The 23788-nt window shown below is 38.1% G+C and overlaps 1 protein-coding gene across 8 annotated transcripts in view; it reads left to right on the forward strand.

Moving 5' to 3' along the window:
* The first annotated feature begins 8873 nt into the window (after positions 1-8873).
* The window catches only part of LOC137605913 (RNA-binding protein Musashi homolog 2), a 235668-nt gene continuing 220753 nt past the window's right edge, over positions 8874-23788 (forward strand). For 7 of the 8 annotated variants that reach the window (XM_068330836.1, XM_068330835.1, XM_068330837.1 and 4 more), the window contains exons 1-5: positions 8874-9029; positions 9359-9399; positions 9694-9775; positions 10353-10437; positions 22357-22398. In XM_068330836.1, coding sequence (XP_068186937.1) covers positions 8968-9029; positions 9359-9399; positions 9694-9775; positions 10353-10437; positions 22357-22398 — 312 coding nt within the window. In that variant the 5' untranslated portion in view covers positions 8874-8967. Of the gene's footprint in view, positions 9030-9358; positions 9400-9693; positions 9776-10352; positions 10438-15848; positions 16017-22356; positions 22399-23788 lie in introns of those variants that run through there. The other variant, XM_068330843.1, reaches the window with a different exon arrangement.

The following is a 23788-nucleotide window of genomic DNA, read 5'->3' on the forward strand; positions in this document are numbered from 1 at the left end:
TATTACCGGCTTTCTCATAACAACTCAATTCCTGCTTTTTTGAGTCTGGTATGATACGATGCTATGGATGTTTGACCTATATTTGATTTTTAAAAAAAGAAAAAACAAACACTTTATTTTTACAATCTTTCACTCATTGTCACGCAATCTTTCACGCATTGTCAGTGACTCAATAAATAAGATTGCAGTGACTATACCCAAGCACATGATGGCACTGTATATTTAGGTACAAGCTCATTATGTAACTGAAGTAGCCTTATGCCCATCAGCAGCTACAGTCCACCTCTTTTGAGACTGCTTAGTTCACATTATGACCTATGAAAAATGAATATATATATTCAAAATTAATGTTTTGATCGATTTTTAATTCAATTTATCTACACATACTGACAATTTCTTTCTGAGATATATTGTGGATATAACTTCTGATTTGATTTTTTGCATTGGCTTTCAAAGAGATATCGCACTCAAATTTGACTCAGCTATCTGCCTGCTTTTTTAATGTAATAAATCACTCATTAGAAGTGCACTATTTTCTGAAGACACTATGGATCTAAGGACCCAGGCATGTGAACAATAGAGACTCTATAGAAGTGAAACAAATGGACAGCAATGAATTACGATCTTAAACAATTTCTTAGTGCCATGAGCCGCTTCTGTATTTTGATCACATCTCAGACTTAAGTGTCCTTCATGATTCAGCGACGCTCGTGAAAATGATCTGCATGGTGATTGAACGTTCCAGGAATGCTAACCTACTGCTGTACTGCTCCAGAGCATGAAAGATATTTTCAACTCATTTGAATGAAATGTTGAAATATTTCAATGTGGATTGCACTAAGCTCACTTAATGGTTATGTGACAGTTTTTACTTTTAGGAGAAACCTTTTCCCACAGACACAAAAGGTGCCAAAAGAGTAGCATCACTGCAAGATGAAATAGATCAACTCAACTTTGATCAGCATCAAATACAATATCATGGAAGCACTATCCCCTGGACACCTCCCTGGGGAGGTGTTCCGGGCATGTCCTACCGGGAGGAGACCTTGAGGAAGACCTAGGACACGCTGGAGGGACTATGTATCTCGGCTGACCTGGAAACGCCTCGGGCTTCCCCCGGAGGAGCTAGAGGAGGTGTCTGGGGAGAAGGAAGTATGGGCATCCCTGCTGAGACTGTTGCCCCCGCGACCCGGCCCCGGATATGTGGTAGATGATGGATGGATGGATGGTTGGAAGGACTATCCATAAAATGCAATAAAATATGCACCTAAATACCATCTTGTAATGAGCATTTGAATTTTGTTGTACCTGCTTTTTCACACCAGGTTACATGTCAGAGGAGAGGTCAAGAAAACAGGAATTTTATTATGTTTTTATTCAAAAAAAAAACATATTTTGAGTGTCTTTGACATACGTGTTAACCGTCATGGGACCTGAGATAGCTGTTTAATTAGCAGGAATAAATTTGTTTTGACATTAATTTGCTGAGGGATTGTCAGAAAATAAAATTGCAGGTTATATTCAGACCTTGAAATCACAGGAAATGACACCAGTAAACTGGCTAAAACAAAACTCTGACACTGTTAATACCTCTATGATTGTGGATCATTACCTAGATATGTATATATTTATATTGTATATACATAGAGAGAGACTTGTTGGACAACAAGAAGGCATAAAAGAACAAGTAAATAATAAATATATGATGATTTTATAAGCAAGCCAACCTTCATACTGGAAACACCTGCTGAATAAATTGTGCGTATTAATAGCTGAGAAGCAGAAGCCAAACTGAAAGATACTTGGTGTGCAGTTTATTTTTAAACATGATTCAAGGCTCGACGAGAGTTAACAGAGTTCCATTTCCCCCTCATCACAGAGTTCTGCTTTAACTGCATATTTAGTAGTTACTGTACTTCTATTCCAACAAGTTCCGTGATGTAATGAATGTCATGTCATGTCATCAACCAGCCAGCCAAACACACTGGATCTAGTTTATGAGAAATGAAAAGTCAAAGTGAGGATGAAGTGCTGCTTAGATTCTTATTCTGAATTCAAGTTGCAACATTTGCGTTTTATCAGGGTATTGTTATGGTTTGCTTGGAAACAGATGTTTGTTGCATGGAAATGAAGATAACTTTGTTTTTATTGTGTTCAATGCAAAGATTAGAACAAACAATGTAGCCACTAAATCATAGTCAGTCATTCCTTGTAGTTGCCACATTGCAACTTTCAAAAAATTCAAATCCCTAAGGAGTTATATGATATTATATCTGTTTTCTTTTCCTTTCTGCAGCCCTTCAAAACATCTCTTCCAAGTGCAGCCCTCTAGGTGCCAGTGGGCTGGCCTACTTGCCAATTATTTTCTCTGTAGAGAACACAAAGTCATGTCAGATTTCTCTTCTGGCTTCTCCTAATAACTGACAAGGTGTAGAAGGCTAGCATCATTTACTGCTGTCGTGCCTCCCTTCATCATCTCTCCACCCAGGCTTGTTTTGAGTGAGCTGCCTTCTTTCTTTCAGCCATGCTCATAAGCCTCACCCTTGGTAGACTTCTTTATACGCCCACTGCCCTCTTGTGTCCTTGCACATTTAATTCCCCATCAGCTTTGTATGCCCTGTTCAGCCAATGTCACACAGTAAGGCTTTAAAAACATAATACACTGCAATCTTAATGTCGGTGTCTTTTCGCTTTATTCATTTTTGTGTCTATATTTGCAGGTTGGGGTTAAACTGAACCTCTTTGAGAAGCTTGTATACAGAAACAACAGGGAGTACCTGTAACTGAGGCCAGAGGTCACTGCTGTTGGTGCACCTGGGTGTGGATTTTTTTTTTACTTGCCACTCCCAAAAGAAACATAAGAGACTTCTCTGATCTGCTGCCATGAACACACACATAATGAAGGACACATAAACACAAATGACATCAGCTCTTTTTATGACTGCACATGTGCTCAAAGTGCCCTCTTGTGGTCGTGAGACAGTAATTAATGTTTATCCCAAAACATTACAATCCACTCAGAGACATTTCACAGAGAGATTATGTTCTACACCTAGGAACAGTCCCCTGATGAGTTGTATTATTAAGGACCTCTCTCTTTTTTTTTTAATTCTCATGACTGTTACTGATCTAAAAAGAGGAGAAGTTAACTGCACTGACTTGATTTGATGATTCAACATACCAAAAATATGTTCTGATTTGGAATGAAATGTCGAATTTTTCCGACTTCTCTTTGAACTTTAGGATGATTCTTTTTCCCAGAACATGAACTTCAAACCAAAAATAAGAGAACAAACAACTTGAGAGCAAATGATGAAGGATAGTGTGTCACGGCACTCAAGGGAAATCTTTTCCTGACATTAGAAAGCTAAATCATGACAATAACAATCAACTTCCAGACCTAATACAACTAACGTAATACCCAGTTATTGTGGATCATCTTTATGCCAAGGCTCAACCTCTCTGTAAGCCAAAAGCAATGTTTTCCAGTCTGGGCACTGATCAGCTGAAAAGAAAAACGTGTAGGAATCTGGAAGAAATAACAAGGTGTGCTCCAGCAACCAGAAGACTGATGAGACAGGCAAAATTCTACCCTGCAGCGTAGTGGATGGAAGCCGAGGATATGGTATCTCTCGCTCTTGTCTCAATGGCACAGATGAGGCAAGGTCAGCGTTAAGGTCGGTGGTTGCTGAATAGGAAGTGGTTGGCAACTGAGAAGATATATGGTGGCAGCCAGTTAGGGAGAAAAAATAGAAGGGAAATTAGAGGGAATAGGCTGGTTGAAAACAAAGAATGAGCCAGAAGACAGAAAGAGTCACTTAGTTGTTATGTCCAGAGAGGTAGGCTGATTGTAGCTTTCTTAGCCAGAAGATTAAAAGAAAAACAAAAACGCACATCTAAATTGAAAAAAACAACAACAACCTTTTGTCTTGTGTCTGTTTGTCTGTATTGTGGTAAGAATGCAGCTGTGTGTATACATGATTATGTCTTCAGACAAAAAGAGGACTGTAAAATGTTAACTGTAATAAGTCATATAGCATGGTGCACAACAAAGCATTTGAACAAAATGGCTATAATACGGGTATTATAATTATAATTATAAAAGACTGAATCATTATAATATAAACTAAAAACTTTTGAAACAATGCAGTTGAATTTTTTAATATCAACAAATAAAAACAAACTGATATACGATCAGGGTCAATGTATATCGCTTTCTCCGTCTTGACAAAGCTCTCAAAAAGCCAACATGCACATCTTTCTCCCCACTGCTGACTGCACATTTGATAGGATGGCTCCTCACGGTGCTTTAATGCCACTCGTCATCATCTGTAGCACACAGCTCTCTCTGGAGTCGTACAAACAGCAGCCAGAACATTCCAGGGAGCAGCAGGGGCATGAGCTTATCCCTCAGCCCAGTGGAGCAGGTAAACGATGTCGTCATCATCCCGTTAGGTTGGAGTCTGATTGGTCTAAAGAGCCCCACATGCAAATGTTCTTTAGTGAGGTCAAGAATGCAGAACAACTGGCTTTGTCTATATTGTTCAAATAAATGCACTAGTTATAATGCTTCTGCATGGCTATTCTGTACATGTAGTCTTTTTTATTATTATTTTGCATAGTTTGCATGTTTAAATTTTCTTTAGTGGTCCCTCCGGGTGCTTTTGTGCAGCTGGAACAGGGAACTACCTTCTTTTTTAAATTTGCAAGGATAATTTGCTGGCACTAAGAAGATTTATGTATTACAGATATTTCAAAAGTCAATATTACAGTTTCATTTTTTAATAATGATAATGTCTGAATATCATCTGGCCCATCTACCTGGAATGGTAGCGCATAGCCTTTGGCACAGCTTAATTAACTCATCTGTGTAGTTACAGAAGGCATAATAGGGGAGAGAAAAATCACTCATCACCAGAACATTCTTCCAACTGATCTGATTTCAAACAGTGTTTCTGCTTCGCACATCCCTTGTAGTGCACATCATGAGGAGGTTTTTACATGACCATCCTCACACATCAACATATAGGACAGATTTTTATTTATACAACATATCACTTTGCAATTAAATTATCCTATCACGTAGAAGCAGACTTTCCTGAAAAGGTAAGATATTTCAGGCGAGATGAACGAGCAGGTAGACTGCTGTTTGGTGGGTGGCTAATTCCTGAAATAGGACTGTCAATTATGCATGTCTCGGTTTGGCTATCTCCCTGCAGTCTCAGAGATGCTTTAGCTCTGCAAAGAAGAAAGGAGAGGACACTAGAGGGAGACAATTTGTTCACATCTGCAGCCTTCTCCACAGCTTTTTCCTCTGGATTCTGAATTTGGCCATAATAGGGTCTCCTGAGCAAAGCAGAGATCGCTCAATCCACAGCGATCAATATGACATCATTCACAAAATCTGAAGGATAAAATTAACAACATCTCAAGAGTGTTTGAACAAGGTCCATAAGGAATTCATGGAGGTGATTAAAGATATTTACACTGACGTCTCTGTTAGTGTTCCATTCACTGGACTCTTTTATACTCCAGTGCATGCTTAACACACACGTGAATCTGGACATTAGGTGGAAAAATATCACCACTGGCTTATGATTACACTTCAAAATATGTTTTGGTGTTAGAAATAATTTATCATCGCTGTTATTTATATCTCCAGATAGTTAAATATTAAACACAATACATGTTTCATGCTCAGATTATATGTGGGAAACGCTGTGGAGAAAATAGTTTGAAATGATCCAAGTACGATTTCTCCAAGGTCAAGTGAAGATTCAGAGGGTGTAAAAATGATTACTGCAACAGGAAACAGGATGCCTCTTCTCAAAACAGTGTCTCATAACACTGTCAGTAAGTCTGTTGCTTCCCTCGCTTTCTTTTCCCCCTCAGCTCTTTCACACTCTATCAATTTTACTTCTCTCAATCCTCATATTCTCCAGTTTCCATGCAAAGGCTTTGTTAGTTGCAAGCTTTTTTTTGCATGCAGAGATTTTGTCTATTAAGAAGAGGTTCATCTTTCAGCACTGAATACAAGCTCCAATTCCACAGATGCCACTATGTGATTTCAGAAATATTTAAGTAGTGAATTATTATTCAGCGTAGACCAAGTCAGAGGATGAGGGATATAAAAATGTGTATATATTTGAAATTATTCAGGTAATCGCTAATAAAAATGTCTTCACCTTTTACAAATCCTCTTGAACCATGATGGTGTGATCAGCATCCTTTCCACAAAGGTGTGTTCAATTATAATTTGCCACAAAATGCACCCCGTGTTTTTTCTTCCTTTGCCATCACTACATGCTCATCTGCTTCAAAAACAGAGCTGTCAGAGCATCTAAAGTAGCTTAAAGTAAGATAAACATTTTAGGCACTTTCATCAGGTGCTAATGGCTGCTCAGGCTAAAGGAGAACACAAGTCAATTTAAAAATCTATATGTGTTTCTCCTTTAATCACTGTTGTCCCACTGCAACAGGTTCTGGGTTCGGATCCTGATCCAGAGTCTTTCTCTGTGTTGTTTATTTTCCATGTTTTCATTACACTCCAGCTTCCACACTCAGTCTAAAACCATTTTGTAGAGGTAAAGTGACCAAATTGTCCCATGTTGATGTGAATGTGAGTATGAGTGTCAGATAGAACTGATCCCAGCACCTGATGATCCTGCAAAGGATAATGAGGAATGAATGAATAATTTGCTATTTAACTGAAGTACACTTCATATTTTTAAATAGAGTGCTTCCTTTTGCTTTGGTTGAGTTTGGGATGAATCTTTTCTCTCAATTTTGGTGTTTCAAGATAAAACATTGGACAGAAAGCACATAGTAACTGTGTTCAAAAAGCAGAAAAATTCACAACTTCACTGTAAACCTGTGACCCCAGTGTTTTTATTTGAGTTGCTTCTCATGTGTTAAATGTACTGTGATTTTTTCCACATCTTGTGATGGGCTTTAAGGCCTGTTGTTTCTCTCAGCTCTTATTCTGCATCAATTTATTTCCTCCCTCACGCTTTTCCCTCTGCAGCTGCATGAGTGGAGGTGATTTTCTTACATTCACATTTTATAACTTACAGAAAATGTAACACTAAAATAATCTTCAGCACATCACAAAATGGCATGGGACAGAACAATAGTGCATAGAAAGTGGAATAAGTAATAGCATTTCACAAAAGGCGACATATTTCCATTTTCTTTGACACTCCTGTTCTACAAGGAATGGCCACCGATTGCTACTATACCTTTGTTTCAGAGACACAGACAGCTGCGATGTGGAATGTCCCCAACTAATGAGTTTTAGCTGTTAAACTGTCAAAAATATTGTTATTTGGGTTTTATCTAAGTCATTGTTTCAAAAACACGCTGCCTGGCTAGATAAGAAATCCCCTCTGGTAATGCCCTGAACAGTAGACACAGAGGGGTCTATTCAAAAATACTTCACTGAGCAGAAATAATGAAATAAGATCACTTTACATTTTGTGTGTTTTGTTGTCAGTATTCTCATGCTAAAAAATGAAAGCACAATTTGTATAGAATTAATTGTCTGAAGTCTGTGTACAAAATCTAGCACGGATAAAATCTACAACAAAATTGTAATTCGAAACGTGCTTTGTACCTGAGTTTTCGGTAAGTCCTATTGATGGAGAGCTGCGCAGATACTTCAGATCCAAAATATTTTCCCACAGTAAGTGTCACACGTGTTCATTTATTCATTCTTTTCTTATCCTGCTTCTTCTTATTCAGGGTCATGAGGGTGCAAGCCGGCTTATCTCCACATACACTGAGCAGAGGGCAGGGCTGGCAGCTCATTACAGGTCATGTACACGAGGAGATCTATAAGTACTCCACTGTATATATGGATATCACATTATTGATCCCCAAAGGAAAATTCTTTGTTGATTTTTATAATGAATATATCAGTTAAAGGTCAGACCTCGGGCCAGCCACAGGGATTTGGTATCTTGCTCTGGGACTCTTTTTTATTTTTTTATGAGGTTTTGAAGCCATTTCGACACAAATTTTATGATTCAGGAATAATCAGCATAAACCAGTGCATAAAAACTGAGAAAATGTTAGTACATTTCAAAAGGTTATTTTCTGCGGTGCTGTATTTGATAATGATACAACACACACAGACACACACACACACACACACACACACACACACACACACACACACACACACACACACACACACACACACACACACACACACACACACACACACACACACACAACGGTGACAGCTAATTTTTTTGTATCAAATTTGTTTGTATCAAATTATTGTTCAAACATCAACATTTATATACATTTATATTAATATAAGCATATATTTATTTTGATTATTTTGATTACATGAAATGTCAGCACAACGCAAAAAGATATTTTACACCGTGCCTCACAATATGTACAATACTGTATGTTATTAATTTAAATATTAAGTTGCATATAGAAACATAAATGACCTCACTGTTGGGTTATTTCCCAGGGATCGCATTTCCCGCTGGTAGAATAAAGAGGTATGGTGAAAATAATCGTGTTGCAGCTTCGTGAAAATGTACTTTTCATCTGAATAACATATTAACATTGCTTGTGTACAATATCGGTTATAAATCTTTAAAAAAAAAAAGAAAAAGAAGTAAATAACATTTTAAAATCAACAATGATTCTCACTCACTTCTTGTGACTTATTGCTTAATTAAATGACAAATCGGAGGATTGCTTTTCAGATTGCTTGAATTGACGTCAATTGGATTGGTTAGGTGACAGAAGCAGGCTCCGCCCCCTGTGGGCCAAGGTAGAGCATGCTGGAGAGAGGGAGGAGGGAGCAGGGGGCTGAGCTGATCCCACGTGTGACGCTTTCATTCCCGGCTCAGTAATATTCTCATAGCGGGGCTTTGCATATCTCCTGCCGTATCTGTGTGTGTCTGTCACTGTGACTGTAGTCCCAGCCTATAGTTTGAATTAGATATGGAAGGAGACGGGAGTCAAGCCACATCCGGAAGCCTAAATGATTCACAACATGACCCGGGGTAAGAATGTTTCTAAATTTAATCCTAAGGTACGATTTTTTTTCATGTTACAACATCTTGGAGAGGACTTCGACTGCCGTACTGGAATCGTCCACACAGTACGCACTTAAACCGAGCACGGGTCTGCTTCCAGATGCAGTTTTGAAGACATGAGCTTCCTAGCGAGAGTGGCCTCCCCTCTCCTCTCATGTAGATAGACTGTAATTACTCAGCGCGAATGTGCTTTCATAGTCTTCCTCTCTCCTTTAAGGTCGCTTTTAGAAGTAGTTAGTCGTCAAAATGGCCGAACTGACATCTGGACTCACTTCTGTTGTGTTTTCCCCTAACAGTAAAATGTTTATCGGTGGCCTCAGCTGGCAGACCTCACCAGGTGAGAATGTTATTCTCTTTTACGCCGTATCTCAATATTTCTTGTTGTTTTGTCGCTGTGACGGAGAACTCGCTGTAGCTACTGGCGGCGTATCTGTGAATGTGCACTGTGCAGTAGCGTACTGTATGGGATATCTCACTAGTGTGTGCGCACGATGTTATTTTTGATCTCCGTCCATCTGAAGTCCTCTATTCGACCCCTATGCGCATCGCGGGGTGTTTTTGAAATACAGTGACAACAGTATGCCCCATATGTTTCTGCCAAATGACCCGACATATTTTCCTCTCTTCACAGACAGCCTTAGAGACTATTTTAGTAAATTCGGAGAAATAAGAGAATGTATGGTGATGAGAGACCCCACGACAAAACGCTCAAGGTAAACCCAGGGCTTTCCTACTTTTCCTTCCCGGTGCATGTCGCGGTGTCTCTTACTTTGTCCGTGTTTAGTATTAATCCAGCGTGTTTGTGTGTTTGTGTGTCCGCGCGCGCTTGTGTTCGTGTGTGTCCCCGTGTGCGCGCGCCTGCGTGTGGTTTCACCGCGAGCCCGATAAGCTTAAACGCTCACTGCTGTAAAGCTGCAGCCCAATGCAATTTGACATTGACTTTGTGACTGCACCACAATGTTGGTGTTATGTCGTCTCATATTGTGACATACCAAATAAAGAAAAGCAGCGGCTCCAGGTTCTGTTTCCAATCGGCTACAGGACGTCCATAATGTGGATTATGAGCACATTTAAGCAGAAATACTGTAACAATAATAAGGTCATAGAGATGTTATGCCTAGTCTCATGCACTTTATCTTCAAGACATAATATTTTCATCGTTTGGCTTTTGTATGAAACTGAATGCATTGTGATTTTATTGTTTTGTTATGTGTGTTTTTGGTGTGGATTTTAATATTTTTGTTGTCTTTGTCTCTCTCTATCTCTCTTTGTTTTTGTTTTTTTTTGCAGAGGATTTGGGTTTGTTACGTTTACAGATGCTGCCAGTGTAGATAAAGTCTTAGCTCAACAACACCACGAATTAGACTCAAAGACGGTGAGTTAATTTCATCTAAGTTTTTACTTGTGTGTTTGCAATGTTCTACTCTACTTTTCACTGCATGGATGGGGGGGGGGGGACTTTCTGGGTAACATCTCATTAGCAGGTGGTGTGGATCAAGGTCATGTATTTAGGCTAAGTGTGTGATGAGCCCTTAAAGTTTCAGTTGAACAAAAATTTAACTCCAGGGTGACGTTATGCGTTCACGTTCACTTTCACTTCTGCAGAGGAATGGGGCTGACACACCCCCCTCCTCGCTGCAGCCACATGTGCAGTGCATATATCTCATGTTTCACTGAAGGGCATGCTGTTTCAGGCCTGCTGCCTCACCATTGCTTGACCCAGCAGATATTGCAATGTATTACACCTGATGCACTGACTAAGTGTGGAAACAAGGCTTGAAACACCCCCTCCTGGTAAAGAAAGACAAAAAAAGTTCTTATGAATTAGATTCAAACTGATTGGTGATTTTAGCGTTATAGTTAAATAATATGGTCATAGTGTGTCAGAGGATGAATATTCTAAATGCATGCTAATAAAAATCTCAATTGACTTGAATACGGAAATTGATTTGCAGAAAAGGCGTACTTGTCACTAGATGAATAATTATAGATGGTAGTTATTTCTGAGAGATATCTATTGCGATAGATTAGACATGATACTTCTGAAATAATATTTTTGCTATTTTCTCTTTGGTGGGTTGTACTATGCAGATATGTCAACATGGTTTAGGAAATGAAATACATTTTGTGGAAGCAACAGTGTGTGCTACCTTTGGCTTAAGGCAACTCTAGTTTGAGGAATATATTAAAGTATTTTGAAAGATAAATAATGTGTACCTAGGGTGGAAGTACACAATCTCTAAGTCTTAGCAGTATCTGGCAAGTAATACACCTTGAAGATTTGCTGTTTGCTGGAATTATATTCTCAAGTGTGATTGGTACAGACCTGAGAGAATGTGCTCTTTGTTTTGGAGTGGTCCTCACTTTATATTCCATCCACTTCCTTTAACTGCAAAGTTTGTGGCAATGTTGCCGGTCTTTTATTTCTTTTTAATAATGGATCTTTGAGATATCTGTCCAGATTTTAGACCAGCTCTATGATGGAGGCTTTTTTCTTCAATTTGGATTATGGGTTTAGGATCTAGACCAATCTCCAAAAGACACATTCAGTTTTGCAGAGTTATTGATACCACTAAATTGAGCTGTATTATGTGGCAATATTATAAAAACCTTTCCCCAAACTTATCAGATCCTTTCTGTTACATGATTTTCTTGTCAGGTGAGTTGGTGTTGCACTTCAATTATTTGTGCTTTAGTGTTCCTAGATGCATTTGATATGTATGAGCTCCATCAGTTCTATTACTGGTTTATGGGAAAAATGGTGATAAGAAAATGAAGTGTTGTTGTGAATCAGTTAATGTAGAGGGAAGGCAAGGTTATTGGCACTGAAATGACCAATTAGTGTGACTGATGCCATTGAAAAACTTGTATCTGTATAGGGGAGAGTCCTTTCAAGAAATTTCCTGGGTTGATCGAGGGAGCAATGATACAAACATCCTTTGATGCAGAATCTAGAGCAGTGTGATAACTCCAAGCTTGACATTTTCATCAACTGTGTGATAGCTTGACATTGTGTCTACATATGTGTGTGTGTTTGTGTGTGTGTGTGTGTGTGTGTGTGTGTGTGTGTGTGTGTGTGTGTGTGCGCGCGCGTGTGTGTGTGTGTTTGTGTGTTTGTGTGGGTGAGTGTGTGTACACTAAAAAAAACAACAACTTAAAATCCAGGTCTTGGCCCTAGTGTTTTCCTCTTGCCATATAATTGGTGTAGTTATTGGTTTCCTGCCTTGCCCAATGGCCCTGAGAGTCATGGCAACCACTATGTTAAATTCCATATTAATATTTAGTTATTCTGTTACTTTATTCAACAAATTTAACTCCAGGCCTCCTGCTGATAACTTTAAACCATTGCTACCCGAAATGCTACACCTTGCTTTAAGTGTGAATGTCATAATTAGAATTTGGTACGTTTGTTTTATGCGTCACATAGAAGGTAATGCACAGGTTTTTCTTGCTCTTCCAGGTTGTGTTAAGTGGCATGCAAACAGAAGTAAAATTACCTTTAATGAGTATGCACAACACAGTTTTAGATTTTTACATAATAAAGATACAGAAACTATAATTATAGTTATGTCCCACTTATTGTTGGCTATAGATGATTCTTGGCAGACATGTCCTACTCTTCGGACTTGACAGCATCTTTTTTCTCAGAACTGAACACTGACATCCAATTAAGGTCTGACATCCAGTCATTTCCTGAATTTAAGCCTTGGTGCAGAGGCTCAAACTTCTAAAAACTCAACCAAAGACCCCCCCACCCCAACACACACACACACACACACACACACACACACACACACACACACACACACACACACACACACACACACACACACACACACACACACAAAATTTGGTCTTTTGCTTGCCATTAAACCTTTAACAATTTTTATTATTATTACCTGTCAGAAATTATCGTTCTGAAAAAGTACATTCATGACATTTGTTTGAAAATGCAAAGAAATTGTGGCACTGTCCTCTAACGAATAATAGGTGTGTCTAGTGTGTCTCTTATACCTTTTAAAGAGCCAGATGCACCCACAGCTGTGTATATCATGTGTTTGAGCAATGTGCCAACATTTCCTTTAATAAAACCCAGTGATCCACATGTGTCGTCTGAAGATTAGCTTTCTGTTAAAGGTGAATGAATGCAGGTGAAAGAATAATCTTGGACATGTTATCCCAAATTGCCCGTAGCAGTGAATGTGTGAGTGCGTGGTTGTCAGTCTTTGTGTGTGGCTCCACGGCGCACTGGCATCGTGCCCGGAGTGTCCCCCGCCTCATGCCCTATACCAGCTGGGATAGGCTCCAGCTCCCTGTGACCCGCTGCGGTGGATACAGTGGCAGAAAAAGGATGGATGGATGTTAATTACATTAGCTGCAATGATCCATCTGTGCCATTTATACACAATGCACAGCAGCTTAATTGTTGTTTACATCTCCTTACGTATAGTTATGCATTATTTTACAGAGCCAAAATGTTACACTGACAGTCTGTCCTAGCTGTACAGAAAAATATGATGGTACAGTTAAACATTGCCATTGAAGTGTGTGATTGAAATTGTGAATGATGTCGGGTCCAATCTGTGCATTGTGTGTAGTAAGCAGTACGTGCTTGCATCTCACCTTGTGAATACTTATAATACATCCCAAAAATATCACCACACCTCAAATTACGTCCAGTATTCCAATGGCCGTCTAGGTAAGGGTAAGCATGCGGGCTATTTGAAACTAGAGACTAGCAATACATACCTGTTTCTTGGTCTATACAAACAGGAGAAAAAACCCCAGTAATGTAATGTATAGTTTTAAACCTTTATTCCGTGGAGTTGGCAAGATATGATGGGAAGAAAAATCTTGGCTTGATCTAGTTTACTTGTTTTGTTTCTGCATATTTTACTGATGATTTGCTTGTAATTCTGTAATCAAGGGGACAGACTTTTTTTTTCTGTAATTGCTTTCAAGTGAGTGGTTGACAGTGTTGTTGAAATACCAAACCCAGACAGAAACTGGCATTTCCTAACTGCTTATCCATCATCCATCAGCAGGAATAAGATTACAGACCTAAGGAAGCTTGTCTGTGTTGTTTTCCTGACTGTTAGCCATCAGGCTCTATCTGCTGAGTTGTTGTATATCTTAACGATCCCACTATCAAGATCACATTGCATTTGGATCCATCAATATTTCTTATAAAGTTGCTCAGCAGTAATGAGAAGAATGAGCCGGTCCAGTAAATATGGACAGTTCTTGATGCATTTGCAGATATTGGTGTGATTCAAGCCTACTACTTTTGCAGTGCATGAATGAATCTTTTTTTTTTGTCCTTTGTAACCTTGAAGAGAGTGATGGCTGGAGGTGCTGTGATGGTTGAGTCACATTATTCATGCACAAAAAGTGGCAATTGAACCTGATTTACATTTTAACCTTATTTGCTTGTTTATATCATTAAAAACATATTTTACTTTTGTAGCTTGGTTTTTGTTGTGTAATTTTATACTTTGTTTACCTTACAGAGGATTTTAGCAATGATAATTATTTTAAATGTCATTTCCTTTTGGTTGATAATCCCTCTCTACTATAAATCAGTGTAACTTCCACCTGCCTGACAGGACAAACAAAGATAAGCACGCATCAGTTTTTTGGTGTTGTTTTTGCTTTTTCATATTTTTTTTAGCTCACGCATTTTTTTTTTTTTGTCCGGGTATGAAAAACACTCGGACTCAGATGAATGTGAATGAGACATATGGGGAAGCACAGCCTGGGGCTTCAAAGCACACATGCTGGTAATTCAGAACATATTTACCATTTTCCATGATGCTTTGTTCAGTTCAGAAATATTCAAGTCCTAGCATCTGTGTTGTTTCAATGGATGTTTCAAGATGTTTCCAGGCAGGCTGATATGAACAGGGGAGATCATGATTTTACACTTCAGAAGTAGCAGTTGAAAGCTTAACTAGGCAGCAGATTGATTCCAGGTTGCCTTTCATTATTGTTTCATCTGAAGCACGTATAACATAATGTGTAGAAATAAAATGTGATAACGTTTTTCAGCAGGTGTACATTATGGATGTATTAAATAATTTATTAATTTATTTTATGCAACATAAATACAGTTTTAATCTTGATTATGTCTAGCCTTTGGTAACGGACTTCTGACAAACATATATATGTAGATTTAAGATTTTAGGTAAGGGAGGAAATAACCTAGAGGAAAGGATGTGAAAGGGCACTGCGGAGAGGCTGTTCTGGTCCGATGCAGGTTATATTCATCTGATTGGACTTGGGGGTAAAGTCAAATCAGTGAGCTGAACTCTGACCTGCTCTTGTTTAAGTATAGCAGGTGCTCAGTCTCCTGCACTCAATCATGCTCCAACGCACAACTAGTTAATGCTGTATCCGTTCTTTTGTCAGTGCATTCACAGCACAGCACGTTTTGTTGAGTTGGTAGCAGAATATTTTTTGAATACTAGCAAATCTGGATTTTTTTCATAACAGTTTTACATATTTTTTTAAAAATGAAAAGCTGTTTCGGTTGTTTAACACTAGTGAAATAGTCATTATTGATTTGAGGAGCGTAACAAACTGCCTTCTCGAGATGTCATTCCACCGCGAAAAATGGGTGAAGATTGACAGCGCAGATATGAAACATTTATGTTTTAATTTCTTGTCTATTCCCATGGTATCACAGAGGCACACCTGTGGACCTGCTCGCTGGTGTGGAGGAACTGCAAGCTTTGATAAGTGTTTTTCCTTTTAGTTAAAACACCACATCGTTGTGCTCTGGTAGATATGTCCTAAGAAGGATGAGTTTACCCAGGAGGAGCATTAATATACAAAATCCTTTTGTGAGATGTGAACTTAAGAGATATGCTGTTTCTCTGCCCTGATCTCCCACAGTCACTCGCAGAAGCGGCCCTCAGAGACCCTGTAGTCAAAGACTGTGGAAGATAAAAGATGGTGGGTTGAGGTTGGAGGGATTCCTTTTGGTCTGCTCTCATTTATTTCGTTGACATATCAGCTTGTATTATGTCTTGTGGAAATCCACTTTTGTTCCCTGTGAGATCATATTTCATCGTATAACAAAGGTGTATCAAACTCTTGATTTGAAACAGTCTGCTTAGGGTGATGTAAAGAGGGAATAAGGTCAGCGAATACTTAAAAGACTAGAGAGGCCAGGTTTGTTGGAAAGAAAGGACAAAGCTCTTGACTACAGACTTCATCCATGTGAGATACTGTACTTCACTGGTGGTACGTGTACTTATGCCCCTTGTGACCAAAACTACATCAACCTGGTTAGATGCTAAAGAGACATCTGTCATATGCACAATGGAAAAGGCATCCTTTGAACGTATCACGTTACATTGTAGTCTGACCAACAATTGTACAGCTACCACTGGAAAAGCTTTCTCTTATTATCAAAATGAACAAAATAACATGTTACAAATTATCATTTGAATTAGTCAATTGATTTTTTTTTTGGCCTATATAACAAGAGGAATCATAATAAAATTGTTGATCTTGATTCATACGTCCATGCAATCTCATTTTTAAGTCACAACAATTTACGCTGCACGTTCATTAGCTTCTGCTTTCTACCTCAGGGAGCGAGAACGTCTTCTTACACCATGTGATGCGGAGCAGCAGAATCCCTAAGTTACAGTTTGAGCAAGAGCGAGATTCACAAGGGGAGATGTGGTGTGATGGTGAGGGAGAAAAATACAAATAAAATTAGGCTGAATGAATTCAGAAGAAAACCCAGCTGGTGCTGGTGTGAAAGAGATGAAGCCAATGAACCCCATTGGGTTCAAACAGAGAAAAGTTTCTCAGTCAGATGTTAAGAAGTTTTTTGGATCTCTATATAATTTTAGAAATGAGATTGAATTGTTCATTCCCCGTTGATGTACATAAATTAAGTGAATTAGTTTAACATTTATTTCTATTCTTTAAATAAGGATTGTGTTCTTAGTGACCTTCATACTTCCAGTTAAAAAAAACATAGGCAAAAGTTGATTTCTGCAGCTAATCTGGCAGCCGATAAAAGGAAATGTTCAGAGGTGGAGTGTATTTTGTTTGCGAACAGATTGTTCATTCAGCTCAAAGTCAGGTTTCTAAATATTTATGTTCTGTTTAGTCTGCATGCAGTGCTTGTGATGTTTCCACAATAAAGGCATCTCCTAGAGTAGGATTAATAAGTACCTTCACTGCTACTGGGCGATAATCATACAGCGACAGCTGGATGAGAACAGTAACTTGCTGCTGCATTTCATTTATGACGGTCAGTAACTGGAATTACTGTGTTTTTAAGCATGCTGTGCTTTGCTGATGTACAGTAGATGGTGAATGCAAAAAAAGATAAGTTGCGTCGTCTCCAGCACAGTGAGACAAGTAGTTTCTCCAGAAGAAAATGAACCAAAACACATAAAGATGAAAAAACATATTTTATTTAATGTTTTTAAGGTTCATATTGACTTGAAATAAGACGTGAAGTACAATGTGTGGAATTACTCAAACAAGTGCATGACCCAGGTCCATTTGGCTGATCCCAAACACGATGGTATGTGTGAGTTGCACAACAGAACAGTTTCAGGAAGGAATTATCAGGTGAGACCGAGGCCGAGTAATCTGTGGTTTAGTAGCACAATTATTCATTGCCAAAGGTGATGCAGATTTTAGCTCTTATCCTTTAGTATGAAGGAAAAATTGAACATTAAAATTGCATGCTAATGAATTTGTAAAGCTGAAAGGAAACAATTGCGACATCCTCCCTCTTCATAGGGCTGCAAGTTCCTGGAACCCTGCCTGGTGCCAGCCATAGAGCAGTTTTAAATTCACATAATATTTAATTCAATATACTGAACGATTTTCCTCCTTGACAACTTTTCAGGCTCACATTTTTTTCCTGCTGTAATTCTTGCCTCTTCATAATTTATAATTTCTCAAAGGAGTCATTCATCATAAGTTGTGACCTAAAAAGGTGCTGCTACAGCTCATCTTAAAAGTATTGGTAGGAAACTTCTCATTGCCTAACTTGGTTGCATTGCATGAGTGTGATTTTAACAATCTGCCATATCATACCCTCATTTTTAACACAATTTGTAGCATATTTTGGGCTCTTTTTAATAATTGTAATATTTTAAACTGACAGAAAGCTGTGTGACCTTCATTGCTGCCGTCTTAAAGTCCTCTCTTGTGCAAGTGCAAAACTGGAAGCCTCAGAGTGAATAGGAATTCTCAGCAGGACGGAAATGCAATTAGTTTATGCTGTATGAAGAAATGAGGTTTGATATGTTTAGTTTAGGCTTAAAAAGTAAGATACATTACCAGGTATAGGACTTTGGTATTCAGAGCATAATGTGTTGTCTTTGCTCAAATAGGGTGCAGAAAATAATTGAGTTTGAATTGGTTATGCCTAGGGCTAAGTGCTAAAACAAATCTTTAAATGAAATTCATTACAAGCAAGGTTGCCATTCCCAGGTGTTATTGAATTCATTTCTCATTTTGAACTGATTTAGAAAGATAACAGTAATAACTGAGACTGACAGAAAAGATGACAATGACTTTGCACATCATGGTTTCCCTTCAAACACATTAAAACGCCGTCATTCTCATTGGCTTAATTGATCTGTGCAGATGGTGTGTTTTGTTCCCGTGCTCCTTGATTCATTTTCTTTCCAATGTTTTTCACAGCAAGAAGAGATATCTTCTTCTTGAATAAGTCCATCTGTGCTGAAGGAGTATTTTTTTTAATGAATGCATAGAATTGGAACACAAATTGTAAATATTACAGAACAAGGAAATATGGCATAGTGTGAAAAAGATTTCCAGCTAAACACAAATGACTAATATTACATCAAAAGGCTAATTATATCTATTAATATATTTTTTTAAAATTCACTGGTGTCCAAGCAGGAATATACTAGGATAACGTTGGCATTTAAGGTAGTTCCTTTTCAGTCTAAGTGCAATGTGATGAAAGTCCCCAACACATACCTTCGTGCCAGTGAAATTAACGAGCAAAATGAAGCTAATGAGATAACAAGCACAAGATGGAGAAAGCGGCTGATCTGATGCATCCTCCTGGTTATTTGGCAATATCTGGAGGCGTCACCGGCCTCAGACTCTCATTTTCTCCCTGTCATATCCAATCAGCGGTTTCTGCCGAAAATATAAAGCAAAGCTTTGCTGCTGGAGGATGTTGTGGCTGGCGTGTGCACTAATTTTTTTTTTTTAAGCAGTCAAGGCCCTTTTTTAATATACATGCATCACTTTACGTTAACAACAGTTACTTAAATGGCATAATTGTTTCGATTTTGAGACTAATTTGCACATTATTGATGCTTAATATATGGTACAAGTTCTCTGCCCAATGCAGTGGACACTGTGCCTAGAATGTGTCATGGAGCTCCATCAATTGTAGAACTTTTTGCTGCAGTAAGTAATGAGGCCAGTGTTGTTGCCAAGTGTCTTCAAAATCACATGATAACAAACTGTGTGCTGCCATTAGTCAGTGCTCCAGACATCAGTTGTTAAAGCGTTTATAGGCTATAGAACTGCTGTTCGACAATCCTGGCAAAGTGTTTCACTTCACTCGAAGCAGGTATTGACCCAAATGTCTTCATCAATATTATGAATAATGGAACCACATTTGACATGTACATATAAAATGAAACAATTGGCTGTTTCAAAATTATTTCTTCATCCGATTTACTGGCTGGGTATCTGGACACACAGAAGAAATATACTGTCTTTAGTACCTCAGACCAGCAATGAAAAGACCACTTCAGACTTTTGGTTAGCCAGTACTATACAGAACATCTCAGAAAAAATAAATTATCTGCAAATTACAAATAACAACAACTTACATTGTGTATTGTGAAGAACGTGTGATATAAACATTTGTTCAATGTGAGAATTACACATTACAATAACAATAGTCCATTGTCAATAGGCAAATATCCTGAGTTAAAGAAATCGTATGATGATATTCAACTTTTTTTATGTGTAAGAAAATATGCAGACCGTGAAAACCAGTTGAGAGATGTAAAACGAAACATGTTCACAATCAGTCGATTCCTTGGTGAGATTAACAGACCCCAAGATGACTGGAAAACCCTGATATCCAATTCGATCAGTGTATTGATCAGGCTGTGTCATTCAAATGTATTCTAATTATTATGGCAGTTAATGAGAAAACAAATTGAAATGTTAACTTCTTGACTGGAGAAACACATCACTTGGTTGTAACCTGAATATCTCTGACATTTTTATTTGTAATGGTCAGTTATGCATATTTTTATTTCTTTGTCCTGCCCATATGCTATGGAAAAGGTTCCTTTCAAATTTTATTTTGCTTGTGTAATTGTGCAGTTTTATCTAAGATTTTTGTCCCAATATGAGCGTGTTGCTTGTGCTTTGTTGCAACATCTGGTAGCAGTAAATGTCAAGGGGCCCAAGCACTTGTGTTTGCTGCAGATACGTTTTAATTTATTCTCGTTATTTTGTCTTTCATTTTTCCTGACGGATAAATTTTACTGTGGTGGCCCTTAAACAAAAACTTTTGTATTTTTACTGTCAGCTGAATGATAATTTAAATTAGATTCAAATTCTTTCATAATTGTAATCTCTCACTCAGCATCTATCTGTCAATGATTGACTTTGTCAGTTTTAACAAAATTGTGTGTTTGAGAACTTGTCAGACATCATTGCGCCAGTCCTGAAACTTTGTCAAAATCATCTGAGAAATTGCTGATTGAAAATCATCAAAGTAATTTTGATAAATTTATCAGTGTTGAAATCACTTAATTTTTACCTCCTCCAACAGAATTGGATGGATCAATGCAATGAAACATATTTGATCACCTCTCTTTCTGTTCATCAAACTGTCTGGTTTTGAGCTATATCTTAAGTTTACATTCAGTTAAAGCAAAGTTAAAGCAAAATGAAGAAAATTATTATTACGTAGATGCAAAACTTACAACATTAATAACAACATTATATATAAATACAGGGACAGACTTTTCACATTTCTGAATTATGTAATTTTATGGCTTAAGTTTGCAGAACCGTCCCTGTAGATTTTGTCTGCAAGGATCCATCAAATACTGAAAGTGTTGCAGTCATGCTTTGTGGTCAGCAGCATTGGTTTTCAGGCAACACTTAACACATTTATTTTGCATGCAAACTTTATCTTTTGCATGACCTAGAGTCAATTGATGTGTAAACTCTGGTAATAATTGATTAAAAAGGGCGTGATTGATTGCAAAAACAATTTCAACTATCTAGCTGTTACACAATCGAATCTTAAGAAATTAGAAAGAATCGCCTGCACATGCTACACAGAATGTTTTTAACACATGAATTTTGACATTTGCCTCACCGCATCCTTTGATTAATAGAAAACATTGGTTTTCTAAAATATGGTAAATCAGTTAACATTTACATCTCAATGAAGCCATAGTGACATTGCGTCTTACTGCAATCAGTGCTATTGCTGAATGCTAGATTTTAGAAAACTAGCTGGATATAGTAAGATAAGACCAATATCATTTGGTTCAATGTTGAAAGTGCCATTGTGAACTTGTATTACTTTGCTCATCTGCAGATTGATTCGCATTCTTGCCCTGACGACATTTAAGATTTGATATTCAGTAAAAATTGCAGCGCCACCTTCTGGCAACAGGAAATAAGCGCAGTCACAAATATTTGGTTTACATGAAACACTGTTTGCGTGGCTTTCATGTCACAGAAGACGATATACAATTTCTTTGTGTTTCCTAGCGTCCCATAGTGGGGATAGACATTTATGTCACAGCAATTAATTCAGTGTTCATAATGCCTGGAAATTCAGACTCATGTTTCCCTCTAGTTTTCTGGTAGCAAGAGTTCACCCAGACTCGACCCAATCAACCCGAGGGCCCGCTCAACACTGCTTGTATAGCTTTGATTATCTTGGAATTTGTCATAATAAATTACTGTTACCGCAGTAGCCTAGTAGTTTTGATGGCTCTTGAATGCAGGTTCGTGTTTTAAAAAAAAAAAAATCTTTTTACCCTAATCACCAAAGGCAGATTACACAGCTTTTGTAAAACTGTTGTCATTGTGGGTTGAAAATCTCAAATAAACTTTTGAACATGTAAAACCATTATTCCTCACCACAGACAATTCAGAATGTGACCTTGTGAATGTTTGTGCTCTGGTTCCCTCTGTGGGTTTAGAAATATATTTCAGCACTTGTTCATCTTCTTAAAATATCACAGCTTTGCTTTTAACATCCTGATATTCTTTTTTTCTTTCCCAGATTGATCCTAAGGTTGCCTTTCCACGTCGCGCCCAGCCTAAGGTAAGAATAAATTGCTCTTACCCTCCTCAACAAAAATGATGATGTCTCTTGTTGCTAGCTTACATAAATTTGTCTATTCACACAGCAAAGGCCGGTTTGTTACTGTAGGGAAATGCCTTTTGTTACTCCATTGTTCTCTTCTTGTGTGTCATGTATTGCTATTGTGTCAAAGCTTAAAGGACATTTTAAGTATTGTTTACATTGCTTTTTGCATTACCTTTTTGTATTACCTGTCTATCCACTTCACTGCTTTTATGCTTCAGTTGGAACCCCAAATCTAAAGGTTTTATTATGCAACAAATTTTGAAAGGAACTCTTATTAGAGACTATTTCTGTCTGTTTAAAGTCAAGCTTTACTATCCGTTTGATGCAACAGAATATAAGTGGTGGAATTGAGCTACAGGAGAACTGGGCAGATTTCATCCTTCAGGTTTTCTCAGGAATTTTATTCACTGACAAACAGCTGAGAAAACTTTGATGGTTGAGTTGCTTGGCCCAGATTATCTTGCAGTGGGTGGTGTTTACAGATTTAGTTTTGACACGTCTTGATCTGTTCATGGCTGAATGAATCCACTCGATAATTCTCAAAAATTTTCAGGAGTTTAAACCCAAATGATTATGTCACTAATTTCTGGTTTCTGAGAAAGCTCTTAGTAGCCAGTGAGGGAATGAGTTCCAGAGCAGCTGTTACTTCCAGTAAACAGTTTAGGCTAACGTTAGTTAGCGCACTAGGTCTCGTTGAAGGGTAGACATCGTCTCTTGACCACATCTCCCAAGTTATTTGCTCAGCTCTGCTTGTTTGGTTTTTGCTGGTTTTCTGACTAAAGTAACCCAACTACTACAACAACTTCCTCATTCAGAGCTCTCGGGTTTCTGAAGAGAATTTTTCCTGTTGGTTCAAAGCTTCTCCCTGATCTGGGAGAAGAGGAAATCAAGGGCCTGTTTCCAAAGTTGTGCATCAATGCAGCCTGACATCTGTTTTGCTTTGAAGTGAATATCCTAATATTAGCCTGATTGAATTAGCAAGAAACGATTGGTAAGTTGTCACTGATAGTGATGAATAACATTAACTGGCTAAATTAAAGTTATTGAGTTGTTTTGTGTGTTTGAATGACATGGAGTGATGTAAATGATTTTGATGTCTTTAATTGTGGTGAAATGAGAAATAGTCACAATTAGCATTCAAGGAATGTGTGATTTAAGGAATAAAACCAACTCCAATCATGCAGGAACTGTCGCAAGAGCTCCTCGTGATGCTATTATTTTTTCCATGTCTTGATTACTGGTCTTGAGCAGTTCTATGGACAATTAAATATTCAGCATGTGCAGATGGTGCTGTAGAGTAGTGAAGGGCTTTGTTGACATGCTCCCTTACACCATCCCCCAGCCT

Source organism: Antennarius striatus, chromosome 13, assembly GCF_040054535.1.
Source record: "Antennarius striatus isolate MH-2024 chromosome 13, ASM4005453v1, whole genome shotgun sequence".
Taxonomy (NCBI): domain Eukaryota; kingdom Metazoa; phylum Chordata; class Actinopteri; order Lophiiformes; family Antennariidae; genus Antennarius; species Antennarius striatus.